Source organism: Amblyomma mixtum, chromosome 3 (assembly GCF_055824585.1).
Source record: "Amblyomma mixtum isolate Tamu chromosome 3, ASM5582458v1, whole genome shotgun sequence".
Classification (NCBI taxonomy): domain Eukaryota; kingdom Metazoa; phylum Arthropoda; class Arachnida; order Ixodida; family Ixodidae; genus Amblyomma; species Amblyomma mixtum.
Window position 1 is genome coordinate 265347785 of NC_143014.1, and position 16267 is coordinate 265364051.

The 16267-nt window shown below is 48.6% G+C and overlaps 2 protein-coding genes across 2 annotated transcripts in view; one reads left to right on the top strand and one right to left on the bottom strand.

Moving 5' to 3' along the window:
* LOC149354623 (DNA-directed RNA polymerase III subunit RPC7-like) lies at positions 1-10174 on the bottom strand. The gene is made up of 5 exons (XM_089576014.1): positions 9637-10174; positions 9332-9518; positions 3831-3955; positions 1541-1678; positions 1-90 (listed from the first exon to the last, which is right to left on the bottom strand). The coding sequence occupies exons 1-5, from the start codon at positions 9757-9759 to the stop codon at positions 1-3; spliced, it is 663 nt and encodes a 220-aa protein (XP_089432140.1). The 5' UTR covers positions 9760-10174.
* Positions 9905-16267, top strand: part of LOC149354624 (uncharacterized) — a 23977-nt gene continuing 17614 nt past the window's right edge. Inside the window, exons 1-4 of the mRNA XM_089583440.1 lie at positions 9905-10208; positions 11147-11324; positions 12566-12789; positions 13656-13787. Of these exons, the coding sequence (XP_089439566.1) occupies positions 10191-10208; positions 11147-11324; positions 12566-12789; positions 13656-13787 (552 nt within the window). The 5' untranslated portion in view covers positions 9905-10190. The remainder of the gene's footprint in view (positions 10209-11146; positions 11325-12565; positions 12790-13655; positions 13788-16267) is intronic.

Below are 16267 nucleotides of genomic sequence, written 5' to 3' on the forward strand. Positions count from 1 at the left end.
TCAGTACACAGCACCATCATCCAGATTGTCATCTTCATCTGTCAGATAACTTTCACCATTGTCGAAATGATTGAACGCATCATCTGTCTCCTAGAAACAAAATAGAAAACAGTGACAGTTTAACAGCACATTCGCTCATAAGTTAGCATTTTGACAAAAAGTTAATCACACTGATCACTAAACACACACCTTGTTGGCAAGTGTTGCATAGACAAAATTTACAACCTTGGGTTTTTAGGGGTTTGGTTTCAGGGCAGTTTCAGTAAAAATGAGTTTCTCAGCTGAATATCAACTGGCTTTTCGTGTACACAGTGAATGAACGAAGCTTATATCAAGAAAGTGACGACTGGTTGACCGCTAGGTTAGGCCACTGGTTCAGAGCTCCATATTATGTCATTCAACACAGCCTGTGAAGTCGAGAACATGACCATGCCTGTTATTTAGTTCCACAGATGTCTTAAGTGGCATGGCTAAATGCAATGGAGGACATTAAAAGAAGACCATACCACTCAACTCTGAAAGCATGACAGCAGAAAATATAGAGGGCTAACACAAGATGTGCTTTGCACGTGAACGGCAATGTGGTATAAAACAATGCTTCATAAGCTGAATTTATAAAAAAAGTTACAGCACTTGGGCAAAAGAGAACACCAAATTTCAAAAACATGGATACATTCTGTGGGCTCTTTTCATAACAAGCTAGTGTGGCTGGTGTATCACACAAGGTTCCAGAGTAAATTGTAATTTAGGTTTGCTTTTCTTTCCCTTCACACTACCAGAAACCTAACAAAACAGAGCATCTTTACATGGAAACATGACAGAAATGGCGATACGGCTCCCAACCAGTGGTGTAGCTAGGTTTTTATCTTTTTTTTTTCAGGGGAAAGTATCATGCCTCACATAAAGCTGGCCCCTTGGGGTGTAGAAAGGTGAGAGAAGAGGAAAAGGCTGGGTTGTTTATATATAGGTTAATATTATCTCAAGACAGCATGGAGTTTCAACCTGACCCCACTTGACCCCTTCCTGACCCTTGCTCACAACTGCAGTCTGTGTATGCTTACTGCTTGCAGGGGCATCAGGCCAGTGTTGACTGCACATTTTGACAGTGCGAGTTCGCATGCACATATGCGATGCTCTACGAAACTAACTACCTGAATGCAGCACAAACAATCAAAGACGCACAAGCAATTCATGCTAAAGTGCTACAGCAGCCATTTAGTAGCTACGCAACATTTCGGATGCGTTTGACACTCCATCAGCGAGAAGCAAAGCTTGCCGAGCATGCACAACTCTTCGCAGTGTCTGGCAATAAACTTGAGAAGCAATATTCCAGATGCAGCTAAGCATTGGCTTAATTACTACGAGGATGTGCATGCTGAATGACCACCAACCAAGTGGCACAGGGACTGGTTTGATGCAAACATTTCTGAAGCGGCGGCAGCCTGCCTTTCCCATCTTACGGACAGCACCGCGCTGAATGCATGCACACGCAACAGCTGCTAGGCACGACACCCGTAACGCCAACTTATAAGCGCCTTACCTCTTCCAGCTCCTCTTCGTCCAATTCCTCAGCTCCCTCTTCCTCTTCTTCCTCCTCACCCTCTTTGGGTTTCTTCTCACCAGGCTCTTCATCACCTTCCTCACCACTTTCACCACCTGCCTCCGTCTCTTCCAGAGCCTGCAATGGCATATGACGTGCATGCATTAACCTCCCCGGGACGACAGGGTACACAATGAGCTCTCCACTGCTTATTGGCATAAAACATCCACAAAGCAAGAAGTTTAAGTGCAGACGTTTTTAACAAATAAAGAAATTCTGTAGTTCACCCAGTGCCAACTTAGGAGGCTGTCCTGCCAGTAGCATTGACGGATTCTCATGACATCACGGTTAATCCCCTTAGGCCTGCTAACACGAAATCCCAGGGGGTGGCAGATTAAAGGGGCTTAATCACAGCTTAAAAGGATTAACCACGAGGCCATGAAAATATCCATCCACCCCACTGGCTGGAGGGCTTCTTCTGAGGGGCGTCTGTCACTTTGTTCTTGAGTTGTATCCGACTAAAGTTCCATATCAGAGATGGCATACCAACCAGTTCACAGCAGTGAAGAAATTTTTCAAATGCCATGGCGGCGGCAAAATATCAGAAAGATTTCTCAACCCTCATGCGATATTGGTCTCACAGGTTTTTCTCTGTCCTCATAAATTACCTCAAACCTGCACCTAAGGATGCCATAAAAGTGCACCTTCATTTGAAATGCTTCAGGTCACCGCAGAACAAACCAAATTTTCACTCAGAGCATCCTATTATTATGCGGTACTGTTGCATCAATACCAAACAGCATGCTTTTAATCAGTACTAATGTCTTTTGGCACTAGAAATAACCAAATATTTACACAGCTCTAACCTCTCCCTGGCCTACTCTTCAACCTGCGACTTGCAACCATGTGTCTTACCAGCTGCAGTGATCCAGACCAATACTGCATAGCCAGCACACAGGTTCTCAAATGAGGTTCCAAGAGCTTTGTGTGATCCTTACATTTACAGGGTCTCCAAAGGTGCTGCTTCTTACTGAAGCCCTTTACATTTTCTTGTATAGACCACAAGACCCAATCAAGCTGTGTGTTGATTCAAGTATGACATTCACTAAATTATGCCTATCCAGAGACTCATATAATTAAGGTGAACCTGTTTAAAAGCCTAGAGTTAATGTGACATAATGCATCGATACACTAAAAAAATGAAACATTGCAGTAGTAAGCAATGCTGTAATGGCAGCTAGTTGGTTTGTCATCTTTAGGCTGGCACGCTATATTTGAACAAGTACTGTTTACAAAAACCAGGACAAGACAGGTATGTGCGCGAACTTTCAACTGTTTATTAAATTCACTGCTCTCCTTATATGCTCACATACAAAGTACAAATGTACAAACACACATGAGATACAAGATGTTCAGTGCTACTCATGAAACCGTAACCCGTGTATCACCGCTTTCCATCGCGCTGCTTGTTAACCATTCAACCTCGCTGTGTGTCAGCACTATTGACAGATCGCTTACGCATTCCGCGGAACCGGCCCGTGCCATTTCGTACTCTTCAAAGACTAATCTTTCATTCCGGTCTGTGAAATTCCCGATTATAGTGGTTTCCTCGAATCTTGGGATGCATTCTTTGCAGCGAGCTACAAGCTTGGCGAGATTGTTTGGATTGTTGATTTTGCCACAGTTTCTTCGATGCCCACCCAGTCTGTTTTCCATCTTGTTTTTCATATGTGTTTGTACATTTTTACTTTGTATGCGAGTATAAGGATACATTTAATAAACACTTGAAAGGTTGGTTGGTTTGGTTGGTTTATGGGGTTTAACGTCCCAAAGCGACTGAGGCTATTAGAGACGCCATTGTGGAGGGCTCCTGAAATTTTGACCACCCGGAGTTCTTTAACGTGCACTGACATCGCACAGTACACGGGCCTCTAGAATTTCTCCTCCAAAGAAATTCAAATGCCGCGGCCGGGATCGAACCGACAGCAGCCGAGCACCATAACCACTGAGCCACCACGGAGGCTAAACACTTGAAAGTTCGCGCACATATCTGTCTTGTCCTGTTTTTTGTAAATATAGTCCTTGTGCTTAAGCATAGCGTGCTAACCTGAAGATTGCAGTAGTGTGGATTCCTGTCTTGTACTACATACATCGTGCATAAGTTATGGGCTCACTTAGCTGGATAACCTGTCCTTTGGAATGAAACACTTGTTTTATCAGCGTGCTTCCCAAGCAGGAACTTGCATTGGTCGTGAGTCAGGAACCTATATGTTAACGTCTCAGCACATACCTGCAGCTTTTTCTGTATGTCTAGTCCGGTGGCAATGGCATCGCGTCCTTTGGAAGCCTTGGCTGGCTTGTTGGTCTTTTTAGCCTTTTTAGCGACCTTGAGTTCAGACGGGAAGTAAGAGAAGTCTGCAAAACATATATATATATATATATATATATATATATATATATATATATATATATATATATATATATATATATATATATATTGTAACGGGTGAGGTTTGGTCTTGGTCGATGCGGGAGCGCTGGCGATACTGGGTGTCAGTCGTGAGTGAGCGGGCGATTTGGCGGCAGGCTTCGGCGTGTTGCGCGGCTTGGGAAACAGGCCGATATTCAGATTCATCAGGGTGGTAAGGGAGAATTGTGTCGATAGTAGCAGAGGGTTGGCGGCCGTAAAGTAGGAAGAAAGGAGAGAAGCCGGTGGTGGACTGCGTAGCGGTATTGTACGCATAACGTACGGAAGAACTAGATCCCAATTCGTGTGATCAGAAGCGACGTACTTGGAGAGCATGTCTCCGAGGGTTCGGTTAAATCGTTCAGTGAGGCCATTGGTCTGCGGATGATAGGCGGTGGTAGTTCGGTGAATCGTGTTGCACTCTTTGAGAAGCGCCTTCACCACCTCAGATAAGAACACGCGGCCTCGGTCACTGAGCAGTTCACGAGGTGCACCGTGACGAAGGATGAATCGGTGCAAAATGAAGGAGGCAACGTCCGTCGCTGTGGCAGCCGGAAGGGCAGCAGTTTCGGCATATCGTGTAAGGTGATCCACCGCGACAATAGCCCAACGGTTGCCGGCTGCAGTGTAGGGAAGCGGACCGTATAAATCAATGCCAACGCGGTCGAATGGGCGTGGAGGGCATGGTAACGGCTGCAGCTCAGCAGCAAAACGATGGGGAGGTGTCTTGCGACGTTGGCAGGGAATGCATGAGCGTACGTACTTCATGATGAAGGTGTACATTCCGCGCCAGTAGTAGCGCAGCCGTATGCGGGTATAGGTCTTGAAAACGCCCGCGTGACCACTGTGGGGGGCAGCATGGAAATATGCGCATATCTCCGAGCGTAAGTGGCGTGGAATAACGAGCAGCCACTTGCGACCTTCGGAGCTGTAGTTACGGCGATAAAGTAGGTTGTCACGAATCGCAAAATGGGCAGCTTGGCGGCGGAGCGCACGTGACGGGGAAGCAGCCGTCGGGTTGGCGAGAAAGTCGAGTAGGGAAGCGATCCACGGATCCATGCGTTGCGCTGAAGGCATGTCGCTCAGACGAAGCAAGGGCAGAGAAGCGCCGGAGGTGGAAAAGGTGGAAAGGCTGGCGATCTCGGCTGGAAGGGGGCAGCGTGACAGTGCATCGGCGTCTTGATGCTTGCGGCCGGTGCGATACACGACGCGGATATCATATTCTTGCAAGCGAAGGGCCCATCTAGCGAGGCGGCCGGAGGGGTCTTTCAGGTTGCAAAGCCAACAGAGCGCATGGTGGTCGGTCACAACGTCAAAAGGGCGCCCATAGATGTACGGTCGAAACTTCGCGAGGGCCCATACAATCGCCAAACACTCCTTTTCAGTTACGGAGTAATTGCGTTCTGCTGGTGTGAGTGTGCGGCTAGCATAAGCAACGACGTATTCGTCAAAGCCAGGTTTTCGTTGGGCGAGGACAGCGCCGAGGCCAACACCGCTGGCGTCCGTGTGCACTTCGGTAGGAGCGGCCGAGTCGAAATGGCGCAGAATGGGCGGCGCCGTGAGGAGACGGCGCAAGGTGTTGTATGCGTCGTCGCACGCTGGAGACCACAGTGATAAATCCGCACTTCCAGACAGCAGTTTAGTCAAAGGCGCAGCAATGGACGCAAAGTTGCGAATAAATCGGCGGAAATACGAGCACAAACCCAGGAAGCTGCGCAGGTCTTTGATGGAGGTGGGTTTGGGAAAGTCAACCACAGCACGAAGTTTCGTTGGGTCGGGACTGACACCCTGCTTAGAGACAACATGACCTAAGATGGTTAATTGACGGGCGGCAAAACGGCATTTTTTTAAGTTCAGCTGCAGGCCGGCGTCAGAGAGGCAGGTCAAGACGTGCTTCAAACGGGAGAGGTGGGTGTCAAAGTCCGGGGAAAAGACCACAATGTCGTCGAGGTAGCAAAGGCATGTCTTCCACTTAAGTCCGCGCAAAATGGTGTCCATCATCCTCTCAAAAGTCGCGGGGGCGTTACAAAGCCCGAAGGGCATCACCGTAAATTCATACAAGCCATCCGGTGTCACAAAGGCGGTTTTGGGGCGATCGGCTTCTTTCATAGGAACTTGCCAGTACCCGGAACGCAAATCGAGGGAGGAAAAGAGTTCGGCCCCTTGCAAACAGTCCAGAGCGTCGTCTATGCGCGGGAGGGGATAGACATCTTTGCGCGTAATCTTATTAAGGCGGCGGTAATCTACACAGAAGCGTATGGAGCCATCCTTCTTTTTGACGAGCACCACAGGCGACGCCCATGGGCTGCTTGAGGGCTGAATGACGCCGCTCTGGAGCATCTTGTCGACTTGGTCTTCAATAACTTGGCGCTCGGCGACAGACACACGATAGGGACGTTGTCGCAGCGGTGCGTGGTCACCTGTGTCGATGGCATGGGTGACAGTGGAAGTTTGGCCCAAGGAACTTTGATGTGAGTCAAATGAGGAGCGAAACTGATCAAGTAAAGTGAGAAGCTGTGCCCTTTGCGGCGCTGGAAGGTTGTCGTCGATGGAGCGAAGGAATGCTTCGGTTGAGGAGGGATCGGGCGCAGCAGTAGGTGGGCTGAGTGCGGCTATGGAGAGGTGCGGCGCGTCGTCCGCCTCTTCGCGGATGAGCAGAGACGCGAATGGCTGTACAGTGCCGAGACATTCACCTAGGCGCAAGGCGTTGGGGAACGAGAATGGGTTAGACACGAACAGTACGGAGAGGCCAGCGGATATAGTCAGTACGGCGTATGGCAGAGGCAGGCACTTGCGGTGCAGAAAGATAGAGGACGGAGTGAAGAGGACAGTGTCGTCGCGAAGAGGGCCGCAAGAAAGGGGTACGAGGACAGAAGAGCAGGGAGGCAGGTCAATGTCTTCGGCAACGAGGGCCTTAACACAGGCACCAGAAGGGGGGGCAGTGTCCAAGACAGCTTCGGGCAGGTGAGAGAACTCGATTTCAGCTCGAGCACAATCGATGATAGCAGCATGGCGCAATAGGAAATCCCAGCCCAGGATAACAGCATGAGAACAGCAGGGCAATACGACGAATTCGACGGCATAGATGGTCCCCTGGATGACAACGCGAGAGGTACACGCTGCTGACGGCTGGATGTTCTGAGCGCTGGCAGTGCGCAGTGAGAGTCCAGCAATTGGCGTCCTTACTTTTCTTAAAGAACTACACAGCTTTGCGTCCATGACGGAAACCGCAAACCAGTGTCGACAAGCGCCATGACAGAAACGCCGTCGACGGAAATTTCAATGAGGTTAGCGGCTGACGAATGAGGCCTTTCGAAGTTCGTTGTGGACGCAGTTCTCGCCTCAGGAACTGCGGCGCCTAGTTTTCCTCCTGCTTAGCGGTGGGGCGACGTCGCATAGGCGAGATAGACCGGCGTCGTGGAGAAGAGGGCCGGCGGCTGGAGAGGGTAGAACGGTCCGGCGAGAAAGTACGACTTTGCGGCGGTGCAGCTGGCACAGAGTACTGACTCGGTGGAGGCCAGTACCCAGGAGCTTGGGGAGGAATTTCCGCGTCCGGGAGACGACGGCGGCAATGCCGAGATACATGACCTGGGAGACCACAAAAGAAGCAAATCGGCCGATTGTCCGTTGTGCGCCAATAATCGCTGACCCTTGGAGTAGGTCGACGGTAAGCCACTGGCCCTCGCAAATGCGCCGGAGGCGCATTATAGATTTGCGGCTGCGGTCTTGCGACGACATCGGCATACGTCACTGGAGCCGCGACAGGAGGCGGTCTCGCGACGGCTTCGGCATATGTGAGCGGAGCCGCCACAGGTTGTGGTCTGGCGACAACGTCAGCGTATGTCAGCGGAACCGTGACAGGTGGTGACGGATGGGCCGGTGGAAGAGCCTCAGCAATTTGTTCTTGAATTGTATGTCGGAGGGCTGGAGCCAGATATGATGGTCGGTCGTGAGCGCTCGGCAGAAAGGAAAGTTGACGTGCCACTTCTTCCCGCACGAAGTCTTTAATCTGCTGTAGCAGCGATGGGTCAGGAGCAGGCGTGAGCCCAGCAAGCGACTCAACCTGCTGTGGCCGCTGGCGTGTCAGAATCCTCTGCTTGCGCAACTGCTCAAAGCTTTGACACAGCGTGACAACTTCAGCAACGGTACGCAAGTCGCGCGCTAGAAGCATCTGAAAAGCGTCGTCATCGATGCCTTTCAAGATGTGTTGGATCTTGTCGGCTTCCGACATACGAGCGTTGACCCGCTTGCACAAGTCGACGACATCCTCAATGTAGCTAGTGAAGCTTTCACTAGCCTGCTGAGATCGTTCGCGCAATCGTTGTTCGGCTCGGAGTTGCCTGACAGCCGGCCGACCAAATACTTCGGAAAATGTAGTCTTAAAGGTGGACCAGGTTTGAATATCTGCCTCATGGTTGCGATACCAGAGGTTGGCCACACCGGCGAGGTAAAAGATGACGTTGTTTAGCTTCGTCACATCGTCCCATTTGTTGTATACGCTCACCCGCTCGTACGATGTGAGCCAATCTTCAACATCGTTCTCGTCGGTGCCGCTGAAAATGGTCGGGTCCCGTTGACGAAGGGAGCTGGCACAGATGACAGCCTGGCCCACTTGTACGGCCTGGTGTTGGACGTCCTCAGGCATCTTGCGCGTCGGGAGAGCACGACTACGGAGCTCCAGGGCCGATGTTTTTACCCCGGCTCCTCCACCAAATGTAACGGGGGGTTTAGTACGAGGTACTGGGGCGACGGGAATGGCAACGGCAGCAGTCCGGGATCAGGTCGGCGAAAGGCACACAAGCGTAGCGCTGGCCAAAGACTCTCGAGAGCACTGTCACCTCGTCTTCGTCTTTGCAAAACCATCAGACGCATCTTCTTTAGCCTTACAATATATATATATATATATATATATATATATATATATATATATATATATATATATATAACCAGCAATTCCGCTGATCAGAATGGTCATGCAGTGACCAGCGTCACACATAGAATACAGATAGTATGATTTGGTATATAAACCATTAACTCAGAAGAACAGGCTACCGTGGAAAGCATTTTACTTATCCAGATTATCTTTACAATGTAGAAATGAACCTTACGGCTTGTAAGCCAGACTTTCACCCACTTTTGCGTCCACACCGCAGCGCTGAGCTGGTAAACGATGGAAGCCCAACCTCTGGTAGACAACAATAAATAGCACTGCGCCCATGTCTTTAAAAGCGTAGTAAACTGCATGCATACAAGCTTAAGTACAGATTGCATAGATGGCCGCATAGGACGCCTGAACATCACATTTGGCGAGCGAGTATTCTTACCAAATACAACATCAGGCGCCTTCGGCACCTGGTAACGGTCAGAGCACCTCTTCACAATTTGAGGCGGCTTGCAAGGTGCGACGTTGAAGCTGGACTCGCGCAAGTTCTTGCGCTGCTCACGGAGGAGGACGGCCAGGTAAGTGTTCTCCCCCGAATTAACTAGCGGTGCCGGGGAGAAGTCCAAAGGCTGCAAAGCGTGAACCAAAGTTAAATGTGAGCGCCTCGCACAGCAGCACTGGTACACCACAGGCGCCTTATCAAACAACAATCACATGGCACAGACAAGATACGCTCTTCAGACAAACCGGGAATGCTGGCGGCGGCTGTTGGCACAGTGTCAGCGCTGCTTCTTGCCGTGTCAAACCCAGCTGTTCAACATTGAAGGACATTCCACTGCCACGACCGCGTCCCCTTCCACGTCCGGCCATGGTGAAATGAGACTTCTCGCGTGGTTTCCACTAGCCGAAAGATGGGAACACGTGCGGAGCTCAAGAGCATCGTACAACCTGTGTTGTGCAGGAAAGACGCGGCGAGATTTTGCAGGAGACGGCGGCCAATCCGGCCTGACAAATCACGACCACCGGTGACTATGGCCGTGATGCCAAGGTTGATGCGACTGCGCGGCTGCGATGAGTGTATTCGAGAGCATGAGCATGAAAAATGTTGCAGAGCAAAGGCACGCGCTGTGAGATAAATTAAAATTACGATACTTTTTTAAACGCCTCACTCAATGCAAAACCGCCTTTGAACAACGCGCTTCAAGCCGCAGTGCTAAAATACGCTCAGGCGGCTTATACAATCCAAACAATCATCGCATAAAACAACATGGCCGCGTCGTGAGCGTAAGTTTGCAGCCAACATGACATCTCCGACGAAGGTAACCGTTTCGACAGTTAGCCGTTTTTCATTTTAGTCGTTCGTTTAAATGGCGCGGAATATATATCATTGGTTGTAGTAATCGCTGTTTGCACAATTTGACTGCAAGCTTTTTTTCATCAGGCGCGTGCAGTATTTTGGCGGCACCGCTTTCCTAAAATGAGTTCCTAGCTTAATACAGAGCCGGCGTCTACTTTTCTCGAAGAATGAGTAGAGACCGGCCGGTTTTTAACTGAGTTAAACATTGCACGCTTTGTTCAGAGTTCCGATGAATGAGTTATGTGCAGCAGTCGGATAGTGGTTTTTCGCGGGAAATTTCCGCTGTCTAAATTAACGCATCTGAGATCTCCGGATGCATACCTGCCAAAACGCTACATGAAACGCCCATCTCGGCTAAGATTTCACGTTATCGTGCTTCGCATGTTTCCCGCAAAACATGACTTGTTGTCGAAAAAGAAAATTAAGATACGTTGGTGTGAAGTAATTAATGCCTGGTATTATGCGCGCTACCTGCATGCGAACATCGGTTCAGACCTGCTCCCTTGAAACGTCAGCTCAGTGCTTGCTGGCTACGCCACCTTTTCACTCTCTCCGTTCGTAGCACCGGCGCGCATCTCACGTAGCGCGGTTTCTCGTTGCATCGCTTCCGAGACGCCGAGGCGGCGCGGCGGCATCCAGTGGAGCTCATGCAGACGTTAAAAGAGTAGAAAACTGAGCTAGTTGGTTCATAATTCTTGGTGGGTACAGCCGAAATAACAAGACGCAGACACAGAAAGGAACACGTAGAACGTAGACGAAGCTGACAGCTTCGTCTACGTTCTACGTGTTCCTTTCTGTGTCTGCGTCTTGTTATTTCGGCTGTACCCACCAAGAATCATGCAGACGCCCCGCTATGGCGTCAGAGCGGGCCGAACTAAGCGCGCGCTCTCCAACTTGCAGTCTATCGAGGTGAAGCTGGAACTGGGTCACAGGGCTGTGCTCCGTGCTCGCCCGACGGCCGAGGGTTTCACCCACGACTGGACTGTATTCGTGCGTGGACCCGAGGGCTGCAACATCCAGCACTTCGTTGACAAAGTTGTCTTCCTTCTGCACGAAAGTTTCCCGAAGCCCAAGCGAGGTACGCCTGCTTCTGCTCTCCTCTCACCTAGCCTTATCTCCTCATGGCCTGCGTCGCTCTTGTTTATGTTGGCTGTTTCGTTTATCTCCTTCGCTCTGGTTGCTCCTTCCCAGCCGACGTGACCAGAGCCCATGTTTTGTGATCACTGGAAAAGTGAATTACAACTGCCACTGATAAGTCCGGAACTTGGAAAAAAAAACAAAAAAAAACACTTTGAATCAGAGTACCTGATATTTTCTTGCCTCCTGGAACACTGCGTAACATGGTGTCCTCACCAAAACATGTTTCAAGTTTTATGAACTATAGCCACAGCTTTGGAACAGATGGGTGTAAATATTCCTTTAGAGGAGCCTCACTGTGTTTGATTCATGCTCACATGAACTGAGACTGAAATTAGTTTGGTTAGGTTTATGGGTTTAACGTCCCGAAGCGACTTAGGCTATGAGAGATGCCGTAGTGAAGGGCGCCGGAAATTTCGACCACCTGGGGTTCTTTAGCGTGCACTGACATCGCACAGTACACGGGCCTCTAGAATTTCGCCTCGATCGAAATTCGACCGCTACGGCCGGGATTGAACTCGTGTCTTTCAGGTCAGCAGCCGAGCACCATAACCACTGAGCCACTGCAGCTACTTTACCGCCTGAGAGCTTTACTCTAGAGTGTTCGGTCAATTAATTTATCAATCAGGTGGCACTGAAGAGACGAGGACTAGTGGAATAAGCAGCAGCTGCCCACATTTCTTTTTAATCTAGAAAAATGCACCTTTATAAATTCCTTTGCTTCGGCTGCAGCTGTGTATCCATAAACTAGTGTGTGTAGTTGTCTCAAATTCAGTGAAGATTGATACTCTCCTAGTGAAGCACTTAGTGACAGTAAAAAAAAAGAATGCATGTGTTAAAGAATTATAAATAAAGCATCTGCATTTGTCATTCATTCTGTTATCGAAGGAAAAAGGTTGCACATAGCTTTAATGACTGTTTCTGAAAGTACCTGGCCATTGTCGCAGTGCTAGCAGAGTGTCATGATAACACTGACTTGGTTAACTGGCCTTAGTTGCTGTTGTGAAAAGAGTGAGGTAGTGTTAACACACACCTTTCATGTCAGTGGGCATCAGTTTCTCCCTTTTGCTTTCAGTAGGGCTCTGAACATTGCAAGTGCAACAGTTTTGCACGCAGTCTTTGCAAAGTATGCAAAATGGTCTAGAAAGATGAAACACTTGTGTTGTTTTCTCCCTTACGCAGTGCTCAAGGAGCCACCTTACCAAGTCTCCGAGAGCGGCTATGCAGGCTTCAACATGCCCGTGGAGGTGTACTTGCGCACTCGGGAAGACCCCAAGAAGGTCAAGTTTGTGTACGACCTGTACCTCTCCATGGATGGCACACCCATCTCCAACATTCGGTGCGAGAAGCTCACCTTCCACAACCCACCGGATGACTTCTGTCACAAGCTGCTCAAAGCAGGAGGGGTGAGCACCAACTGATAAGCTGTGTTGCTGCCGCTGTGCTGCTTATGATTGTACCCTTCAGTTACTGGCCTCGCGTAAAGGGACACTGACGACAACTGCATTCAGTTTTCGATCTCAGTAAAAATTGCTTGTTTGGCTATTTGTAGCTATGTTGATGTTTGTTTTGCAACAAAATACATTTATTGGTGAGAAAATTGGATTTATTAATGGAGCATTTGTGTAGCAGTGATGGGTAGACAGTTTCACTGTCTGTACATTGCTGCGTGCGCCTTTCGTTTTTGCTATACACTAAAGGACAACAGACTTGAACGAATCTGTCATCCCGCTGTTTGTCTTTTTTTATGCGAAGCATATTGCTAGAGCTACCACGCACGCCGTTGCCGTGGGACCCCCACGTGACACCGTGACGTCACACCACGTGACATCGGATGAGAGAGCCGGCCTCCACCTCGCGCCGTCGCCGTGGGACCCCTAGCCGTCACACCCGCGCATTCCCGCGCATTTCGAACGCGCGTTCACACTCGGTGTAGGTGAAACGCTCACCCAACGCGCGTCTCGGGGTTAGTCGGCGTTCCGCTGTAGCCATGCCGTTGTCTTCCCCCACGACGAAGGCTTCTAGTGGTTGTATTAAAATGACCAAGTATTCAACCAAGGAAAGCCATGTATTACCAAGCCTAGCCACTAATATGCTTCGCATTCCCCAGGCTTAGCCAAGCTGAGCCTCAGCAATTTTTTTTTCATTTCTCTTGGTGTCGACTGAGCATCAACTAATGCAATCAACGACCCTCATTAAGATTATCGTGTTGCAAAATGTGGTTGACTTAACTTGTCACTAAACTAATGCTAGAGTTGGTTTGGTTTCCCAGACAGAGGCCAACCGTGCTGGCGCAAACACATCACCCGCACCTCCAAGCGGCATTCCCGGCAGTCCTACACGCAACAGTGGTCCACCTGCCCGGTCAAAAAGTGAAGGCCACAAGAAACCACGGATGGCAAGCGTAAGCACCCTTTGCCCTCTTATCGTGCAGTGAGTAGTGTGTGTAACATTCTAATTCTCATAATGGTCCTAGTTCTTTGTATGTCGTTATGCTTATATATTTTCGTGTAATCATACTGATGTTCTGTTATGGTTGACTGATGACAGGAAAGTTGGTTGTAGAATGGCATCCTAGCAAGTAGTTTTCAAACTTATGTGACCGCCACCGCGGTGGCTCAGGGGTTATGGTGCTCGGCTGCTTACCCAAAAGACGCGGGTTCGATCCCGGCCGCGGCGGCTAGAATTTCTTTGGAGGAGAAATTCTAGAGGCCTGTGTACTGTGCGATGTCAGTGCACGTTAAAGAACCCCAGGTGGTCGAAATTTCCGGAGCCCTCCACTACGGCGTCTCTCATAGCCTTAGTTGCTTTGGGACGTTAAACCCCATAAACTAAACTAAACTAAACTTATGTGACCAATTGTGCGAACTATTGGCTGAATGTTCCTAACAGCAAGTGGACTGTTGATAACATGTAAGAGGTTGGTCTCATATAGCTCTCCAATACTGGAGAGTTGTCTCTGACCTAGCCTGAATTGAAACGGGCTATTCAGTAGCTGTTCAAGGAACGAGGAGTCTCAGTTTGGTTAAACTAGAGCAGCTAGTATGAAGCTTTCTAAATGGAAATTCGGAATAAAACAACTTTGGTAAGGGATGCTCAATGCGTGATGTTCAATATCTTTAGTGGAATATGTTCTGCTGAGCAGGTATGAGGATTGCCTGTGCTAGTGCAAGTACAGATTTGCCGTTTTAAATCCATTCATGTTCAGCTGCCCAGTATTTCTCTGCTTCTTTGGAAACGTGCTTTGCAGTTGTGTGGACAAATAAAGAAAATCGCAATGACCCCCTCTCCCCATGAATTTTCTGTTACGCGGAGACTATATCACTTTGTACTCTGCGATAAAAGTGTTGAATTTTTGTGATTCTTAAGCCATTACAACCATGGCTACTTCATGTTTGTTGGGTGCATTGTCCAGATGCTGCAGTTTCAATGCAATGTATACTAAGCATTTCTATAAAAAGACAGACTCTGCCATTGCAAACTGGCAAACACTGACTGACTTCTCTTTTTTTTTTTTGGTCTCAAGTTCAGCCAGAGCTGCGCGCAAAAAGGCTTTGCAGAATTGAGCACAGCCTACGATACACAGCCTCTCCCAGGCTCGTTCATTCTCCACAAATTTTGTGTCAATATCCAGTCCAGTAAGTTTAATTCTTCAGCTCTTAGGTTTGTTCGGAGTTTGACGTATGGCCAAGGGGAAGTACCTTTGTGCAGTCTGATGTGTAGCTTAGCAGGGCACTTCCATTTCAGTGCACACTATGTGCCCCACTACATCACCCTTGTTTAGAACTGTGATGAGTAGTTTATGAGTACCTGTCTGGCTTGGGTTATCAATCAGTTTATTGTGCTTTCTCTCTGAGGGCATAGCTGTTTGGTTATTTGAGCGGGCCAGGCAGTTATATGTGTGCCTCGTCTTGCTTTGGGTGCTCATGTGCTTTGCGTGGAAAAGCTAGATTTAGAAGCATTTTTTTCCTTTATAGTGGATTGTAAAGTTCTACAGTATATGTGCCGAGGAGTTAATACTGTAGTGACAATTTTGAGGCTGTGGTAAGTGCCGTGCTGAAAATTTTAATCATCTTATTCAGGTAGTGTTAAGCTCTACTTGCAGAACCTTATAAGCAAAAAAGAAACTACTATACTTGTAGAGAAGTAGTGGGCCAGAACTGCTGCAGGCTTTTCACACACCATTTCACCATTTCAGCGATGGGTGCAGTAATCTGTCCTGCTACCGGCTAAAAGAAACTACTATACTTGTAGAGAAGTAGTGGGCCAGAACTGCTGCAGGCTTTTCACACACCATTTCACCATTTCAGCGATGGGTGCAGTAATCTGTCCTGCTACCGGCTTAGAGTAGTAAACATGATTCAACGCTGCTCTTCTTTAAAAGCAGTGATTTTTAACTCGTAATGATGTGGACATTTTTGATCACACAAACAGTTGAAGAAAACATTTTATGGGTCAAATGCTCGAAACGGTCACGCAGTGCAAAGAAGAAGTAAAGGAAGATACAGGGGCCAGCATAAAAGCCAATGGAGCCCTGACATGGGGATTGATGTCAGCTGCAGGACACCTGTGCACCATTCAGAGAACTCTGAGTGAGGAATGGACATCATTCACTCTTGTGACAAGTCCCAAGTAATGATTAGCTCCTTTTGTTGCCTTCCTGTTATGTTCTCTCAGCTGCTTGTTCAGGCGCTGACTGTTAAGCATGCGCAGACACAAGGTTACGAAATCGTATACCCTACTGTGCGACGGTCGAATAACTTTTGAGCACACTGATTAGTGAAGGAACATTTTTGACTATTGCATCTTCTTTCAAGTGCTCTCCTGGTATTTCATGCAGTGAGCCAGCATTAGTAGTGTGTTTAACAGACCTCCTCCTTAAGC